The sequence below is a fragment of the Lolium perenne genome, chromosome 4 (genome assembly GCF_019359855.2).
Source record: "Lolium perenne isolate Kyuss_39 chromosome 4, Kyuss_2.0, whole genome shotgun sequence".
Lineage (NCBI taxonomy): Eukaryota > Viridiplantae > Streptophyta > Magnoliopsida > Poales > Poaceae > Lolium > Lolium perenne.
Genome location: NC_067247.2, coordinates 5,471,380 through 5,490,636, shown reverse-complemented (window position 1 = coordinate 5,490,636; position 19,257 = coordinate 5,471,380). Strand labels below are relative to the sequence as shown.

Below are 19,257 nucleotides of genomic sequence, written 5' to 3'. Positions count from 1 at the left end.
TTTTTCTCCGCCATGTTTATTATTCCCTTTATATTGGACGAGAATCCAGACAGGACCTTCATCGCTCGTGCATTCAAAAAAGATGACCTTCTCTTCTTTGGTCGAGCGTAGCTGGCACGACCTTGAAACCATTCCGATGCCGGTTATCGTGGTCTTTCAAATGTTGCTGGTCCTGCCGTGCTTCCTTTGTATCATTTGTCTTCCCATACACGCCCAAGAAGCTTAGGAGGTTCACGCAAATATTCTTCGTAACGTGCATCACGTCGATTGCAGAGCGGACTTCTAGGACTTTCCAATATTCTAGCTCCCAGAATATAGATTTCTTCTTCCACATGGCTGCGTGCCGTCAGCTCCCTTCGAACTGATTGTCCGCCAGACCCTTTCCAAAGATGACTTTCAAATCCTTGACCATATCAAATACCTCAGCTAAAGATGCGTTCGCAGTGCTTCGGCCGGTGATCTGCCTTGCCGTTGTAATGCTTGCCTTTCTTTCTTCTGGATGAATTTTGGAAGAAATCGACGATGCCCAAGGTACACGTTCTTCTTACAATTTGGCAAATGTACACTTTCAGTCTCATGTAAGCAGTGCGTGCATGCATTGTATCCCTTATTTGACAGTCCCGAAAGGTTACTAAGAGCAGGCCAATCGTTGATGGTTACGAAAAGCAACGCTCGTAGGTCAAATTCCTCTTCTTTGTGCTCATCCCACACACGGACACCAGGTCTGCCCCACAGCTGTAAAAGTTCATCAACTAATGGCCTTAGGTACACATCGATGTCGTTGCCGGGTTGCTTCGGACCTTGGATGAGCACTGGCATCATAATGAACTTCCGCTTCATGCACAACCAAGAAGGAAGGTTGTAGATGCATAGAGTCACGGGCCAGGTGCTATGGCTGGAGCTCTGCTCGCCAAAAGGATTCATGCCATCTGTACTTAGACCAAATCTTATGTTCCTTGCGTCAGCTGCAAAATCTTTGAACTCTCTATCGATCTTTCTCCATTGCGTTCCATCTGCGGGGTGTCTCATCTCCCCGTCCGACTTACGGTCCTCTTTGTGCCATCGCAACAACTTGGCATGCTCTTTGTTCCTGAACAGACGTTTCAACCGTGGTATTATAGGAGCATACCACATCACCTTGGCGGGAACCGTCTTCCTGGGTTTCTGGCCCTCAACATCGTCACCAGGGTCATCGCCTACGATCTTATAACGCAATGCGGTGCATACCGGGCATTCATTCAAATTCTCGTATTCACCACGGTAGAGGATGCGATCGTTGATGCATGCATGTATCTTCAGAACCTCTAAACCTAGAGGGCAGACAACCTTCTTTGCTTCGTACGTGCGGCGGGCAACTCGTTATTCTTTGGAAACATATTCTTCAACATTTTCAGCAAGTTTTCAAATGCCGAGTCAGCTACACCTGCCGTGCCTTCCATTTCAGCAAATCCAGTGTGCAGCCCAGCTTTTTCAGACCATCATCGCATCCGGGGTACAGCGCCTTTCTGTGATCCTCTAACATGCGATCCAAATTCTCCCTCTCCTTTTCAGTTTCGCAGCGTCTCCGTGCATCAACAATGGTCCGACCAAGATCATCAACGGGCTCATCACGTGCCTCTTCTTCACCTTCCCCTTCACCTTCCCCTTCACCTTCAGCATCCTCCATGAAAGTATCACCGAAATGAGCAAGATAGCTTTCATCGATGAAATCATCCCCTTCTTCATCTTCTTCCATTATAACCCCTCTTTCTCCATGCTTGGTCCAACAATTATAGCTTGGCATGAAACCGTGCCGAAGCAGGTGCATGTGAACATCTCTTGAGGAAGAGTAACCCTTCTGATTCTTACAGTTAACACATGGACAGATAACAAAACCCCCCTGCTTGTTCGCATTAGCCACTACGAGGAAATCTTTCAAACCCGTAGTGAACTCGCCGGAGAGTCGGTTACCGTACATCCATTGCCGATTCATCTGCATTATTATAATATAAAATATATAATTAACCATCATGCATTTGTTAAACTAACTAGCTACAAACAATATAAATTAAACAATGAACTACACACATGCATATTTTATCAATGACACATGAAAGGTTCAAGTTGCTAACCGCGATCGAGGAGGAAAAAATAAATAAGGAAGCTCAAGTGTGGCTCCAACACTTCATATCATGTTTGTTTCATGCTCTTGGGGCATTTTTATCAAACACCTTGTGTGCATAAGGAGGAACCAAAAGCAAACCTACACCCCCTTGTGAAGCTTGTGAATAGAAGTGGCACCAAATGGCTAAGTGCTGTGAGCTGAGACCCTTTTATAGGGATGGGCCTTTAGTCCCGGTTGGCCTGGCCAACCGCGACTAAAGGCCTTCGGGCCAGGCCTGAGGACCTTTAGTCGCGGTTGGCCTGGCCAACCGCGACTAAAGCCCATCCCGTCCACCAGCTGGCCAGCGAGCGCGCTGGGCCCAGCTCTTTAGTCGCGGTTCGCCACCAGAACCGCGACTAAAGACCCCATTAGTCGCGGTTCCTATATTTTGGCGACTAATGGGGCTGGACGGAAGGCCATTTTTCTACCAGTGTTTAGCAATTCTTGATATGACGGCATGAATGTAAGATTTGATTGTGCTAGCTTCTGTTGGTGTATTTTCCCTAATTTTTTACAGTATAATTTGATCGATTGTGGTAGCTTACAGTATACGCTTATCACCTTACTTATTAATCATGTCATACATCTGGCCATACAAGGCATGTACACAATCATGGCTTCAAATTAACACAAGATAGATAATATGTGTAAGATAGCAACTTTATGTTCATAGCCAGTATTTGCAAATAAAATAGAGTACAACTTTATCCTCATGCTTGCTTCTGTACCTGGAGATTATTTTACTTCATGAAATTGAACACTAGAATTTGCAGGTGATGGAAGAGTTGAAATATTGGGCCCACTTTTAGTGGCCCAAATTAGATTTTAGTTTTTCCTATAAATCTCAAAGCCCACATAGTGGCAGCCTTGTGAGTTTGAGCCCAAGTTGGTGGCAGCTCACTAGGGAGTGGCAAGAGGTGGGAAGTTTAGTCCCACATGGAAAGTTGGGAGGAAGTTAGACCACCTTATAAGGTGGGTTGTTCCACCACTAGTAAGTGAGTAAGAATAGGAGTGCTACACGCGCGCTCCTCCTCCTCCTCGCTCGTCTCGACTCGACTCGACACGACACGTCACGACGCGCGCCGCGCTCGTGGTGAGTGGATTGAGCCTCGAGCCGAGACTTTCCTTACTTTTTGCAGCTCAGGAAAACGAACAGAGTCCTAGACGGACGGGTCGCAGTTAGTCGGTTCGGGTCGCTCCCGGATCGTGGGCTATCTGTAACCGACTCGAAACGTTCGTGCGACGTGGGCGTGGTCCACGTTGCCTAGGGTTTCCCGAGCCTATATAATCTCCTGCCCGGCTACCGCAGAAATACATCTAATACACGAGTTAGAGTTTCCACCTCTCTCTGCTTGCGCCGCCATCGTAGCCTACTCCATCCCGCGAGCCGACGTGCATCGGCGAACGGGAGAGCAGGTCTCCGGAACCACTCGTCCTTGCGATCCTGTACGGGAGAGGGCGAATTAGGTTTTTGGGAAGCGCTCTGCGCGACTGCTCAAGCTCTTCATCACGGGTCGCCTTCCGTCCAAGTCGGGCGGTGCTGCCTACCGTCGTCTTCAACGCCGTCTACTTCGACCCGTCATCCCCGTCATCAACAACGTTGTCATCAACAACGTTACTGCTGCGACATCATCTGCTACACCTCCACCGCCACCTCCACCAGATCGGTACGTGCGACATATCTCGATCTGTTTAGCGATGGATGCTTTATCGTTTGCGCTGCTGCTACTCATGTTGATTAATGCATCTAGTATGTTTGAGTTTCACATGTTAGTAGTTGCTGCCATCATGTTTTATATTCTGGAATTAATCATGGAAATTGTGCCTAATTATTCAAACAATCCAAAAACCTAATTGTAGGCAATTTCCTGAGTTAACAATGGCTGGTTTTGCTGATGCACTGAGGCCGGATAAGTTTACCGGTGTGCACTTTAAGAGGTGGCAGGTTAAGGCCACGCTCTGGCTTACTCATGTGAAAGTGTTCGAAGTTAGTGATGGTTTACCTGAAGGAACTATATCTGACCAAGATCAGAACAAGTTCAAGGAAAACAATACTCTCTTCGTTGGATGCGTTCTGAGTATTCTTGCTGATCGTCTGTGTGATGTGTACATGCACATAACAGATGGTAAAGAGCTCTGGGATGCACTGAATGCTAAATTCGGTGCAACCGATGCGGGCAGTGAACTGTACATCATGGAGAGCTTCCATGACATCAGGATGGTAAACAACCGTTCTGTAGTCGAACAAGCTCATGAGATACAGTGCATTGCGAAAGAGCTCAAACTCCTTAAGTGTGCCTTACCTGACAAGTTTGTGGCTGGATGCATCATTGCTAAGTTGCCCCCTTCATGGAGGAACTTTGCCACAACCCTCAAACACAAGAGACAGGAGATATCAGTTGAAAATCTGATAGCGTCTCTTGATGTTGAGGAGAAAGCTCGGGCTAAGGATAATACTGAGAAAGGAGAGGGTCAGTCTAGCGCCAACATGGTGCAGAAGAAACCCTACAGCAAGAACAAAGGGAATAACAAGCCCTCCTTCAATAAGCCTATGAAGACTACAATCTTCAAGAAGAAGAAGATGATAAACAAAGCAGATCTGAGCTGCTTTACCTGTGGAGAGGCTGGCCACTTTTCTAAGGACTGTCCAGAGAGGGCAGACCGCAAGAAAAAGGGGAGGCAAGTCAACACGGTGACCGCTAGCAATGCTGATGGGTACGGTAATCTCTTTACTGTTCTATCGGTATTTCAATCTCCATGTTGGTGGATTGATACAGGTGCTAATGTTCATGTGTGTGCTGACATATCCATGTTCACTTCTTACCAGGTCGCCCGGGATTCTTCCGTCTTGATGGGGAATGGGTCACATGCTTCTGTTCGTGGTGTTGGCACGGTAGATCTGAAGTTCACTTCGGGGAAGATCGTGCACCGAGGAACGTGCAGCATGTCCCTACTATGAACAAGAATCTCGTTAGCGGCTCCCTTCTATGCAGAGATGGGTTTAAGGTTGTTTTAGAGTCGAATAAAGTAGTTGTTTCCAAGTTTGGACAATTTATTGGTAAAGGCTATGAGTGCGGAGGCTTGTTCCGCTTTTCGCTTTCTGATTTCAGTAATAAGTCTGTGAACCATATTTGTGGCAATGTTAGTGATGATACCAGTGTTTGGCATTCTCGTTTATGTCACATTAATTTGGGTTTAATGTCTCGGCTATCCAGTTTAAGTTTAATTCCGAATTTCACCATTGCCAAAGGTTCTAAGTGCCATAGTTGTGTGCAATCAAAGCAACCTCGGAAGCCTCACAAGGCGGCCGAGGAGAGAAACCTGGCACCTCTAGAACTCATACATTCTGATCTATGTGAGATGAATGGTGTGTTGACAAAAGGTGGAAAGAGATATTTCATGACATTGATTGATGACGCGACTAGATTCTGCTATGTTTATTTGTTGCGAACTAAAGATGAAGCTTTAGACTACTTTAAAATTTATAAAGCCGAAGTTGAAAATCAACTAGAGAGAAAGATCAAGCGTCTTAGGTCGGATCGTGGTGGCGAATATTTTCCTAAAATCTTTGATGAATTCTGTGAGGAACATGGCATTATTCATGAGAGGACGCCTCCCTATTCACCCCAATCAAACGGGGTTGCCGAGAGGAAAATCCGCACGCTGACTGACTTGGTGAATTCCATGTTAGCCACTGCTGGTTTATCAAAGGCATGGTGGGGGGAGGCTTTGCTGACTTCATGTCATGTCCTGAATAGAGTTCCTAACAAGAATAAAGATAAAACCCCTTTCGAGGAGTGGGCTGGGAGAAAACCATCACTTTCGTATTTGCGCACATGGGGATGTTTGGCGAAAGTCAATATTCCAATTACTAAGAAGCGCAAACTTGGACCAAAGACAGTGGATTGTATCTTTCTAGGTTATGCTCCGCGGAGTGTAGGATATAGATTTTTAGTAGTTCAATCCAAGGTACCTGATATGCATGTTGATACTATTATGGAATCTCGTGATGCAACATTTTTTGAGAATATGTTTCCTATGAAAGATATGCATAGCATTGCTAGAATTTCTACTGAGATAATTCACGAGTCCAAGACATCTAATGAGTATTTTGAACAATCACATGAGAATGTTACTGAGAAGGATGACAATGAAGCTCCTAAACGGAGCAAGAGACGAAGGATTGAAAAATCCTTTGGTGATGATTTCATTGTGTACCTTGTGGATGATACTCCCACGTCCATTGCAGAGGCATATGCATCTCCGGATGCGAGATGATCGGAAAGAAGCTGTCCATAATGAGATGGACTCGATTCTTTCTAATGGAACTTGGGAGTTGTCGAACGACCCCATGGATGCAAGCCAAAGTAGGCTGCAAATGGGTGTTCAAGAAGAAGCTAAGACCTGATGGTACTATTGAAAAGTACAAGGCACGGCTTGTAGCGAAAGGCTACACACAGAGAGAAGGCGAAGATTACTTCGACACCTATTCACCTGTCGCTAGACTTACCACCATTCGAGTACTACTATCCATGGCTGCCTCCTATGGTCTTATCGTTCATCAAATGGACGTAAAGACAGCTTTCCTTAATGGAGAGTTGGAAGAGGAAATATATATGGATCAGCCTGATGGGTTTGTAGTAAAAGGTGAAGAAAGAAATGTGTGCAAGTTGCTGAAATCTTTATATGGCCTAAAACAAGCACCTAAGCAATGGCATGAGAAGTTTGACAGAACTTTAACTTCTGTAGGCTTTGTTGTCAATGAGGCTGACAAGTGCGTTTACTATCGCCATGGTGGGGGCGAAGGTGTTATACTATGTTTGTATGTGGATGATATTCTGATCTTTGGTACAAACATGAAAGTAATATACGAGGTCAAGTCTTTCTTGTCAAAGAGTTTTGATATGAAAGATCTGGGAGAAGCTGATGTAATTCTGAACATCAAGCTGATTAAGAACGAGAGTGGGATTACTCTAACGCAGTCCCATTATGTTGAGAAGATCTTGAGCCGGTTCGGCTATATTGATAGCAAGCCTTCTTCAACACCCTATGATCCCAGTGTGACACTACGCAATAACCGGAGGATTGCCATAGATCAATTGAGATATTCTCAGATCGTTGGCTCACTCATGTACTTAGCGAGCGCGACTAGACCCGACATCTCTTTTGTTGTTAGCAAGTTGAGTAGGTTCATGTCAAACCCGGGTACTGATCATTGGCATGCACTTGATAGGGTCATGCGCTACCTATGTGGTACAATGAGTTATGGGATTTACTATTCAGGACACCCAGCTGTGCTTGAAGGATATAGTGATTCGAATTGGATCTCAGATGTAGCTGATCTGTACGCCACAAGTGGGTATGTATTTACTTTTGGAGGTGGCGCAGTGTCATGGAGATCTTGTAAGCAAACCATATTGACGAGGTCAACTATGGAAGCAGAACTTACTGCTTTAGACACAACCACTGTTGAATCAGAATGGTTGCGTGAGCTCTTGATGGACTTGCATGTGGTTGAAAAACCTGTTCCGGCAATCCTTTTGAATTGTGACAATCAAACTGTAATTGTCAAAGTGAACAATTCTAAGGATAACGCGAAGTCATCAAGACACGTCAAGAGACGTTTGAAGTCTGTCAGGAAATTGCGAAACTCCGGAGTAATAAGCGTTACATATATTCAAGCAGAGACAAAAACCTGGCAGATCCCTTTACAAAGGGACTATCACGTAATGTGATAGAAAGTGCATCGAGGGAGATGGGTTTGAGACCCGTTGATGTTACGCCATAGTGGTAACCCAACCTTTGTGATCGGAGATCCCGTGAATTAGGACCTGGGAAGAACAAACTAGTGGTTTAATTGAGGAGAGTATTATGCAACCCTCTCTATGTGAAGATGCACAACTCTCAGTTGCTGTAAGGCAGGTTGGCAACAAGCCTTAATGTGTTTATGTTGGCTATTTTAGCAAAGGTGCTGTCCTTCAGAGCATTCTTGAAATAACACACCTATATGAGTCCGATTGTTAAACGTCGCAATCTATGAGATTTGGGTGATCTCTAGTAAACTCAAGAAGAGACCATGAAGTATGACGCATATGCTTCACCCGCGGGGTAGGCTACTGGCAGCCATGTACTGGTCATGACTTTGAGTGAAACCCTGTTCACGCAAAACTTGCAATTCAAGGCTTAGTCCATTGTTCAAGTGTGAGTGGATGTAGCTTAAGGTTCTAGGCGGAAGTTCAACTTAACAGTCTCCGCTGAAACACTGGTATATAAACAAGCAGCGAGTATTGGTAAATCTCTAAATGGGGATTTGAGATCTGGTGGGGGATTGTTGAAATATTGGGCCCACTTTTAGTGGCCCAAATTAGATTTCAGTTTTTCCTATAAATCTCAAAGCCCACATAGTGGCAGCCTTGTGAGTTTGAGCCCAAGTTGGTGGCAGCTCACTAGGGAGTGGCAAGAGGTGGGAAGTTTAGTCCCACATGGAAAGTTGGGAGGAAGTTAGACCACCTTATAAGGTGGGTTGTTCCACCACTAGTAAGTGAGTAAGAATAGGATTGCTACACGCGCGCTCCTCCTCCTCCTCGCTCGCTCGTCTCGTCTCGACACGTCACGTCACGACGCGCGCCGCGCTCGTGGTGAGTGGATTGAGCCTCGAGCCGAGACTTTCCTTACTTTTTGCAGCTCAGGAAAACGAACAGAGTCCTAGACGGACGCGTCGCAGTTAGTCGGTTCGGGTCGCTCCCGGATCGTGGGCTATCTGTAACCGACTCGAAACGTTCGTGCGACGTGGGCGTGGTCCACGTTGCCTAGGGTTTCCCGAGCCTATATAATCTCCTGCCCGGCTACCGCAGAAATACATCTAATACACGAGTTAGAGTTTCCACCTCTCTCTGCTTGCGCCGCCATCGTAGCCTACTCCATCCCGCGAGCCGACGTGCATCGGCGAACGGGAGAGCAGGTCTCCGGAACCACTCGTCCTTGCGATCCTGTACGGGAGAGGGCGAATTAGGTTTTTGGGAAGCGCTCTGCGCGACTGCTCAAGCTCTTCATCACGGGTCGCCTTCCGTCCAAGTCGGGCGGTGCTGCCTACCGTCGTCTTCAACGCCGTCTACTTCGACCCGTCATCCCCGTCGTCAACAACGTTGTCATCAACAACGTTACTGCTGCGACATCATCTGCTACACCTCCACCGCCACCTCCACCAGATCGGTACGTGCGACATATCTCGATCTGTTTAGCGATGGATGCTTTACCGTTTGCGCTGCTGCTACTCATGTTGATTAATGCATCTAGTATGTTTGAGTTTCACATGTTAGTAGTTGCTGTCATCATGTTTTATATTCTGGAATTAATCATGAAAATTGTGCCTAATTATCCAACAGGAAGTGCACCCAATGAAGCCAGAAGGAGGGGCAATGAAGGTGATTTTCTGGTGAGGAATGATTCAGCAACAGCAGAGGCATTCCGTTGACTTGTGCTTATTTCTGTTTTTAATGGATATTATGATGATGGTTTTAGAGAGGAATTGTTGCTAATCCTGTTCACTCATCGTTGATTCTGTTTGCAAAGGTAATTACTTTATGAGGTTCGAGCGCGCGCTGCTCGAGTACGGCCCCGACGAGCCTGACCGCTGGGACCGCATTGCCGCCACCGTCGGCGAAGGAAAGACGGCTAGCGACTTGAAGCGATTATACGACGAGCTCATCGAGGACATTCACATCATCGACGAGTCCAACCACAACCGCGTCGGCACCAACAGACTGCTCATCATAATCCTGTTGGTGGTGCTGTTTTCGTTTCTCTGTCAGTTAGTTATGTTGAAGTTGAGAGCTGAATAAACTTGGCAGCGTTACTCTAAACGGAGCAGAAAAACTGCATCTTGGGATGACTCGAGTAATAATGCGTCAATGTCGACATAATCTGGGCACCAGTCATGTGTGTGTCAGATGTATGTATGTACAAGGCAGTGTGCCTGTAGTCTGTATTTGCCACGTAATGATTTGAAAGCTGCATCCAATCCAAGCATTTGGTAGGGGTAGGATTAGCTCTGAGTACAAGAGCGCAGATTGTGAAGATGTATGGTATATCGATCATAGCCTATCTGACAGTAGTAGGGAAATGTTACATACATGCTCAAGAACTAGGAATTATCTTCTTTATCTTAGGAGCTAGCTCCTTCAAACGCATCAGGTTCCGTGGAGTGTGCGTGGGTCAGCCTGCATCACTTTGCATGGTCGATAGATTTGCTTACGTACGAAGTGAATATATTGTTGGCAGGATTCTCAACAAGATGGCCAGGAATGAATGAGCATCTTGCATTCTTAATTTGGAGCCGGAATGCAGAGTTAGTTGTCGTTTGAAATCCATTGCTATGGCGCATTTTGGCATATGTTGCGCATATATAAAGGCAGATTTTTTTTTTTTGAAGCTTTCACCGGGGGGGAGAGGATCCCCACCTGAATATATTACTTGCCATAGAATTCAAAGGTTACATGTGGATAGGTGGGCTCGCCACAGATCGGCGTCCACTCTATTTCCCGCTTGCTTAAAGCGGTGCGACCAAAGCGTGAAATCAGAAATAATGTTTCTAACCGTCGAGAGAGGAGAGTGGTCTATATCTCGGAATACTTTGGCGTTCCTTGTGTCCCAGATCTTCCAAAGTATGGTTAGGGCAACGGAGCTCCATACTGATCGAGGTAAGTTATTAGGGAGCGTTGTGTCCCAGATATCTGTGAACTCTGCTGTAGATGGTATGATTTTGAGCTGTCTCCAAATTGCTGCTGAGGATGGGCAGTGGAAGAATAAGTGCGCTCGGTCTTCCACTTGTGCTTGGCATCTTGGGCATGCTGCGGAGTCGATGATGTGTTTGTGCAACAGGTTGGCCCTAGTGTTGAGTCTGTTTAGGTGGAGGAGCCACCCAAACACCTTCACCTTCCTGGGAACTCTTGATTTCCAAATTGGAGAGACATCTGGGTCTTCGAGTTGGGACTGGAGGTGGAGGTATGCGCCCTTGGTGGAGAAGGGGGAGCCATCTAGCAGAGATCTCGTGTCCTGCGCCTCTGACAGCGTAACATCCTGCAACAGATTAGAAAGAGAGACAAGTTGCTCTGACGCAGCATTAGTAAGTCTACAACGCAGGCCGTTAGAGATTCCAAGTTGCATAATATCACACACCAGTGCATGGGTTTGGGTATGGTGGGAGTATAGAGCTGGGAATGCAGTGGCTAGGGGTTCTGGGAGCAACCAAGTGTCATGCCAAAAGAAGACAGATTTTCCATTACAGATTTTACAGCCTCCACCCACTCATACCTTAGTAGGCTCATAACAAAACATCTTCATATGCTAGTATAAAGGCAGATTTGACAATTCTAACCTAGTATTGTTATACACGTAATTATATAACCTATGGACGTGGCACCGCAGTATATATGCCCCACCAGATATGAACATGAGAACATGGACAAAAGAAGATTGAGAAGGTTCCTGCAGCAAAACGTACGAGTGTATTGGTTGGCGGTTGATTAATCGTGGTACCACGGTTTAGCTTTTGGTAGTCAGCTGAAGCCTTTTGGTACTTGGGAATCAAACGGCGTCCAGTAGCATTGCACGGTAATGCTAAGTTAGCTCACATCCCCACATTTTTATTCCTGTGATTTCTAGTTACTTTCCTACGATGGAACCACAGAACCAGTAGTATAAATATGAAGCACTGGTTAGTATGTAGCGACACACACAATAATAGAAAGAAACAGTCTAGAGCAATAGCTCAATCTGATCGATCATGGCAGCGTCGCCGGAGTGGAGCGAGAGCGAGAACCAGAGGTTCGAGCGGGCGCTGGCCACGCACGACCGCGACGAGCCGGGGCGCTGGGAACGCGTCGCCGCCGCTGTGGGAGGAGGCAAGACGGCCGACGACGTGAAGCGACACTACGACTTGCTCGACGTTGACGTCCGCAACATCGAAGCCGGCGGCGCCCACTCCAGCTCCAACTCCAACCGAGGCGGCACTGCCGGCACCAGCAACGGTAACAGGCGGGCCCAAACCTGAATGATGGGGTCGATCGTGCAGGGTGGTCTGGTCGGTACGAGACATTGACATCATCCCTATCTTCATCAACGCATATATGTGTGTGTGGAAGTAACTAAGTACACGTACACTACGTGCCATGTATATGTGCACGACAGTCTGCTGGTTAATTAGTGTGTGTTCATTTCACCAATCTGAAAATAATCATTAACAACAGTACAAACCATCCCAAAAATAGTAAAAATTACAAATAATACCAGTACCGAGTTCGTGCGATTAGTTTGTTCACTAGCTTTGTTGTGTGTTTATGTTCGTCCCGATCGGAGTGGGAAAGGCTGCAATCTCTTTCCATCAGTTCGGATTAATGGTTTAATTAGCCACTGCAATAATCTTTCATGACATAAAAACTAAGGTGTCTCAAGTTCAAGATCCTACTCGTGCGGTATTGAAAACATAAGAAAAAAGATTCCGTGGCATGCATCAAACCTACGCTAAGGATAAAAATAGCCTAGACGTGAGGGGGAGCGTTGAATATAAATAAACTGCGTAATCTCTTTCCACTAGTTCGAACTTTTGGTTCAATTGGCTAGTGCAGCAATCTTTCAGCTACCACATTGCATGTGATTTATTCGACATGCCAGGTGTATGTCTTTTTTTGTAAATCATGTGTGTTTGTACTATGTTTTGAAAAAGAAAAAAAACGTGAAATGTCGTCAGCCGCCCAACCCTGACTGCCTAGAGAAGATCACCCAGTGCGATGGAACTATTTCAGAGAACCGATAAAATGTAGCTTATGCCGCAATTTTCAAGTATAATAGCTCGCTTTTGTAGTATTTTTCTTATATGGAAAAAGTTAGGGCAATATGCTTGTTGTATTATCAGAGGGCCAAAGGCCACAATATATAGTACATGTACAGATGCAAATATGCAGGAAGCCCCCTAACATATGAAGAAACTACAATATACAGATATATACTCTAACACCCTCCCCCCCCCCCCCCCCAAACTCATGGTGGATCCACAACACTGAGTTTGGAGAGTAAGAAGTCATGTTGCGTTCGAGTTTGTGCCTTTGTAAAGAAATTCACCAACAACATATCTGAAGGCACATAATGAACCGCAACAACCTCATCCTGCACCTCAGCACGTGTATAAAAAGCATCAACACCAATATGCTTGGTCAGCTCATGCTTGACCGGATCACGTGCAATACTGATAGCACCTGTACTGTGAGACAAAAGTGGAGTGGGTGTCGTAACAGAGACCCCAAAATCTGCAAGCAACCACCGTAACCAGGTCCCCTCAGCAATCAACAAAGCCATAGCCCGCAGCTCAGCCTCAACACTCGAACGGGAAACCGCTACCTGTTTCTTCGTCTTCCAAGCAACAAGAAACACACAGTAAGTAGAAAGTGAACGACGATCCGTAGGATCACTCGCCCACGTGGCATCCGAGTAGCACTGGAGCTGGAGAGAGCTGGAACTAGGAAAGAAAATACGACGAGTGATCGTGCCACGAAGATAACGAAGAACACGGAGGAGATGACTGTAGTGAACGGTGGTAGGAGCTGAGACAAACTGACTCAGAATATGAACAGGATAAGAAATATTAGGACGAGTGACAGCAAGATAAACAAGACTCACAACAAGATGGCGACAACGTGTGGGATCAGGAAGATGATCACCATCAGTAGGACGAAGCTTAATATCAATCTCCATAGGAGTGTCAACCGTGCGCTCATCCCCAAGAGCAGCACGAGCAAGAAGATCATGAATATACTTTTTCCGAGAGATAGAAAAGCCATCAGAAGTGGAGGAAACCTCAATCCCAAGAAAATAGCGAAGAGGACCAAGATCAGTCATAAGAAACTGATCACGAAGGCGAGCCTTGACAAAGGCAATATACTCAGGATCATCACCAGTAATGATCATATCATCAACATAGAGAAGGAGAAGAGTGCGTCCACGAGAAGAAGTGTGAACGAAAAGTGCTGGATCATGAAAACTAGGAGAGAAACCAGCAACAGTCACCACAAAGGTAAAGCGCTCAAACCAGGCACGAGGGGTCTGTTTCAGGCCATAAAGAGAACGTCGAAGACGACAAACCACCCCATCGGGAACAGAATACCCAGGAGGAGGCTGCATGTAAACCTCCTCACTCAACTCGCCATTAAGAAAATCGTTCTGAACATCAAGCTGGGACACAGACCAGCGTTGAACTGAAGCAACAACAAGAAGAGTACGCACAGTGGTCATATGAGCCACAGGGGCAAAAGTCTCATCATAGTCACGGCCGTGCTCCTGCTGAAAGCCACGAGCCACAAGACGCGCTTTATAGCGCTCAAGAGATCCATCAGAGCGGGTCTTAATTTTATAGACTCACTTACACGTGATAGGACGAACACTAGAAGGGGGAGAAACAAGATCCCAGGTGCTAGTGCGCTCAAGCGCAGCGATCTCCTCAGCCATGGCAAGCTGCCATTCAGGATGACGCTCGGCATCCCGATAAGAAGTCGGCTCGGAGACGACAGAGAGACCATGACTAGGAGAGTAACGGGCTGGAGCACGACGCTGACGAACAGGCCGTGAAGAGGGAAGCTCATCGGCGGAGGACGACTCATCAGAAGAAGAGGAAGAAGGAACATCAGAGGAAGGATCCGAAGCCGGATAACGAGGAGTACTAGGGGAACTAGACGGAGTAGAGGATGGCGCCGAAATCAAAGGGGGCGCATCAGAACTGGCGGTGGCCGGGGCGGGGGACGGGCGGCGGCCGGGGAACGGGCGGCGGCCGGGCAGAGGAGGAGGCCGGCGGGTGGAGACGGCCGGAGATGGGCCGGTCGACCGGGAGAGAGGCGGCGGCCGACGATGGAGGACGGACAAGGTGGCCAAAAGCGGCGGCGAGCCGGGGCGGACGACGGCGAGGTAGACGCGGCGGCAGGGAACCGGGGCGGGCGGCTGCGAGTAGAGGAGCTACCTTACAGCTCTGATACCATGTTAGGGTAATATGCTTGTTGTATTACCAGAGGGCCAAATGCCACAATATATAGTACATGTACAGGTGCAAATAAAAGCCCCCTAACAAATGGAGAAATTACAATATACAGATATATACTCTGACAGAAAAGAGACGTGAAACAAATGAGATGAATGAGATCTCGTATGCAAGAGCCACACCTCTATGTGTGTTTTTAGCCAAATGTGATAAGAGATATAAAAAAATAAGGTTACACAAAATAAATATCTAATGGATCTCTCTTTAATGCTCAGCTGGCTAAAAACTAAGCGTCACCCAAAATAATATTGATAAATGGACTTCTAAATGGGGAGACTCCTATTCATCAAGGAAATATTATAAATTTGTATTCAGATTGGTGACCCCTACTGCTCCTTTTTCTTGGATTTGGAAATATAAGTTATGGCCGAAGCTTAAAGGTTTTTTCTTCGTTGCTGCTTTCTAATCGTTTAAATACTAGAAATATGCTCAAAAGAAGACATTTCCATATTGGCAACAACCATTCTTGTGCACTTTGCACTTCGGGTGATAAGAAACTTTGGAGCATCTCTTTTTCTCTTGCCCTTTTAGCACTTCATGTTGGTCAAGATTAAATATCTACTGGAATAGTGGTGCTGGAAGATTTGATATGATGAGTCAGGCTAAATCAAATTTCCAGGATAATCTTTTCTTTGAGATTTTCACTATAGCTAGCTGCTTGAGGGATTTGGAAAGAACGAAATTAGTTAATTTTTAAAGGTATTAGACCCTCATTAGACTTCGGAAAGGCAGGAGTGATAGCTGATCTAAATCTGTTAAGGTTCAAAACCTGTAAACCACAATTTTTTTTTTATAGATAGGCTCTGAACCCTTTTGTGAGATGATGTAAATATTGTGGTTTTAATATAGTAGCACAGTAGAAGCCTGGTAAAAAAAATGCTCAGCTCGCTAAAAACTAAACTTATTTTCAATCGGTTGATGTCGTTCGCGTTGATTCCGAACTGAGTCCTTTTAGTCCCCGATCCGCAGGTTTGACATCTGTGTGTCTCATAAAGGCGGAATATTCATTCAGTGGGAGGCGCCTGTGGTGACTTCGTCAATTTCAAGATTCAATCCGCTGGCTCAGTCTTCCGGAGGTGCTCATAGAGGTAGGATGTGTGTGTGCGTTCATAGAGGTGAGTGTATGCGAGTGTATGTGGGTGTCTGTGTTTGTATTGTGTTTCTAAAATAAAATCTCTCTTTCAGCTTCACATGCAACTGGAGAAATTTCAGTTCCAACCAGACAACAACCGAAAAATCTTTTTGGCAACCCCACTCATAAATGGAATAATATTTTGATAACCTCACTTGTAACTGAATTGTTTATATTGTAACCCCACTTACATTTGTAAAATACTAATCGTGAACTCACTCAAAAATATCTCTTGTAACATCCCTTGTAACGGGGAAAAATGCTAGCCGTTGGGCTCTTCCCCAACTAGTGTTTTGGACTTGACACTACCTACTAAAACAACTAATGACGGATGCTTATATTCAGTTCGTCAATAGTGCATCATGTATGCGTGACGAAGGCCATAATACGACCGTCATAAAACACCATCTGAACGAAACGATGTATAAATATATAAACTAGTCAGTGATATAGGTATAAAAACCTATGAGCAACAAGTATGTCACTAGCTTTTGAGATAAAACGTCAACAGAACATTTCTACCACATTGTCACTACTTTGCCTTGGATCGTGACGGCCAGAAATATACCAGTGTCAGCGCTTTTTCTAGACCACCGGATTGGCTCCCGAAGCAAGAACCAATGATGTAATTTTGTTCTGTACGTGACACCGAGACCACCCGCCGACTTACTAGTGAAGGTTTTTTTTCCCGTCAATGATTCGGGTTAGCAGGGGCGGAGTTTCGGTTTCGTGGAATGCAAGCAGTTGCGGTTATAAGGGTTTTCCCAATAGTGTTAGGTGAATTAAAGGAGACAAATATTGTTTATTTATACTAATTTTTTCACTTGATCTGCACGTACATCCCATTCTCTCTGCATATGATATTAATCCGTCTTTTTGTTATAGGTAGGAAATTAACCACACACGTCATAATAAAGGAGCAAAAATCAAAAACCGGTTATTTTTATTATGTAATTTTATCTTCGAGTGTGCAAACTGTGGTGGCAGAATATTAGAAACATGTGTCACATCGGAAGTTATGTCAGTGTTTCCTTCTTGATACACTACTTCTTAACATTATTTTGTTAAATTGTAATTTTCTTGATTAGAGAAAAAAGGAAAAAAAAATCGTTCATACGTAATTTATTGTGCGATGTGTAATATAGTTTCCTTAAATATCACCTGGGACCTCTAAAGTTAGTAAAGGTTTCTCGACTTCATGATTGTCTATTTTAGGTGTAAGTATGAATGTACAAAATTCTAGAACATGCAAAGTATCTATGAGGGGTTTTGCCCTTTAATGGTTACATTGCTTATCTATTGGCTCACTTATGGCCGCGTATGTCTTTCATGTTCCCATGTTCAACAAACGGCTGCCATCCCACACTTACTTTCACTTGGTATTAAACTCCACATTCATAAAATAATTAGTTTTTTTGGTGTTTCATCACAACTCCTATAAAAATGATTTTCTTGTACGTGATAAAATAATATCACTTGGTATAGATATCCATGTAAATTTACTAAAGGGAACCCACCATGTTGATTTTGGCATTTTTTTAGGGAAACAACGGGACTCTGTTGTAGGATTTTATTAATTGCCCAACAATAATTACATCGTTTATGAGTTTGGTCAGGATAAATCTAGCGGGTTCATCGACCCAATTACATGAAACTTGATCAGAACAACAAACTCTAGCTAATTCATGAGCAACTTCGTATGTTGATTTCACTGTTAATGAGAAATAATTAGGGTACTAATCGATATTCGAGTGTTTCAAACGGTTTATTAGTCCGTACATAGATGAAACATGGAAAAAGGTGACCTCTACATAGAAAGATATATACTAGATTTATTTGAATTTCGGCTTTTGGGAGTGATTTTTTGACTCTTAGGTGCATAGGCTCCCTTTATTTTAAAACCATCTTTGATACATTTGGAAATGTCAAAAAAATCTACACAAAAAGATCATGTGTACATCTTCACATGATACGCACGCATAAAGTCTTTGCATGAAAACACGACTTGTTGCTTGGGTTGTGTAGAAAAACAAAATTTGAGTGCTAAAATTAAGGATTCCGTGACATATGTTATGTCTTTTTTACTTGAACACAAAAAATATCATTTTTTCGCGCAACTGTACAAAGACACCTATATTGTCCTGATGTACATGCGAAATATTTTGTTAGATTTTTTGACTACTAAAAAACAAAAATTGGGAAGGGGAAGCATATGCATATGGGAGCCGATTTGAAAAACATCACTCCGGTACAATGAAGAAGGATTAAGCTTACAAGAAATTTTCTTTGGACTAGCCACATAGATCCCAAATACCCCTCCCTCGCGCTTCAAAAAAAGGCTCACACTAAGGCCCCATTCCTGTTGGCAATGGCCTGCCTGCCGACTCTCTCTTGTCTACCTTGAGATAAAGCGCAACTCCTAGGCCGGTGTCACTCGGGTGGGAGTTCTAGCACGAAATAAGATGAATCTCTAGGTCCCTATTTAGTGGGCCTTCTTCCGCACTTATCATATATTTTTTCTCATCATTGTTCACCCCGAGAATCTTAGACTTGTCCATTTCCCACATCTTAATCTTGTGATTATTTGAGGGGAGGGAGAGATTGAGGAACGCTTGTCTACTTACTCATCGAAACAAAAGTTAACTCTCCATCTTCGGTAAGCTTGCTCTTGCTACTTTTGGGTTTATGGGAAAAAAAACCCTAGATTGTTAGAGTTGCCTTGGTGATGTGTTCCACCTAGTTTAATGTGGTCTATCTAGATCAAAATTTTGGGTGCTTATCCTGAATCGAACCTTGGATCGAAGGTGTTACTCTTGAAAACTTTGTGCCTATCAACAAACTAACGAACGTCTCGCAAGCGTATTTCGTAGGTTTAAATCAAGGAGAATGCGAGCGAAGGAT

The 19,257-nt window shown here is 44.8% G+C and overlaps 1 protein-coding gene across 1 annotated transcript; it reads left to right on the top strand.

The window, feature by feature from the left end:
• The first annotated feature begins 11,893 nt into the window (after window positions 1-11,893).
• LOC127348029 (protein RADIALIS-like 3) lies at window positions 11,894-12,686 on the top strand. Its single transcript, XM_051374146.2, has one exon. The coding sequence runs from the start codon at window positions 11,928-11,930 to the stop codon at window positions 12,192-12,194; it is 267 nt and encodes an 88-aa protein (XP_051230106.1). The 5' UTR covers window positions 11,894-11,927; the 3' UTR covers window positions 12,195-12,686.
• The last annotated feature ends 6,571 nt before the right edge of the window (window positions 12,687-19,257 follow it).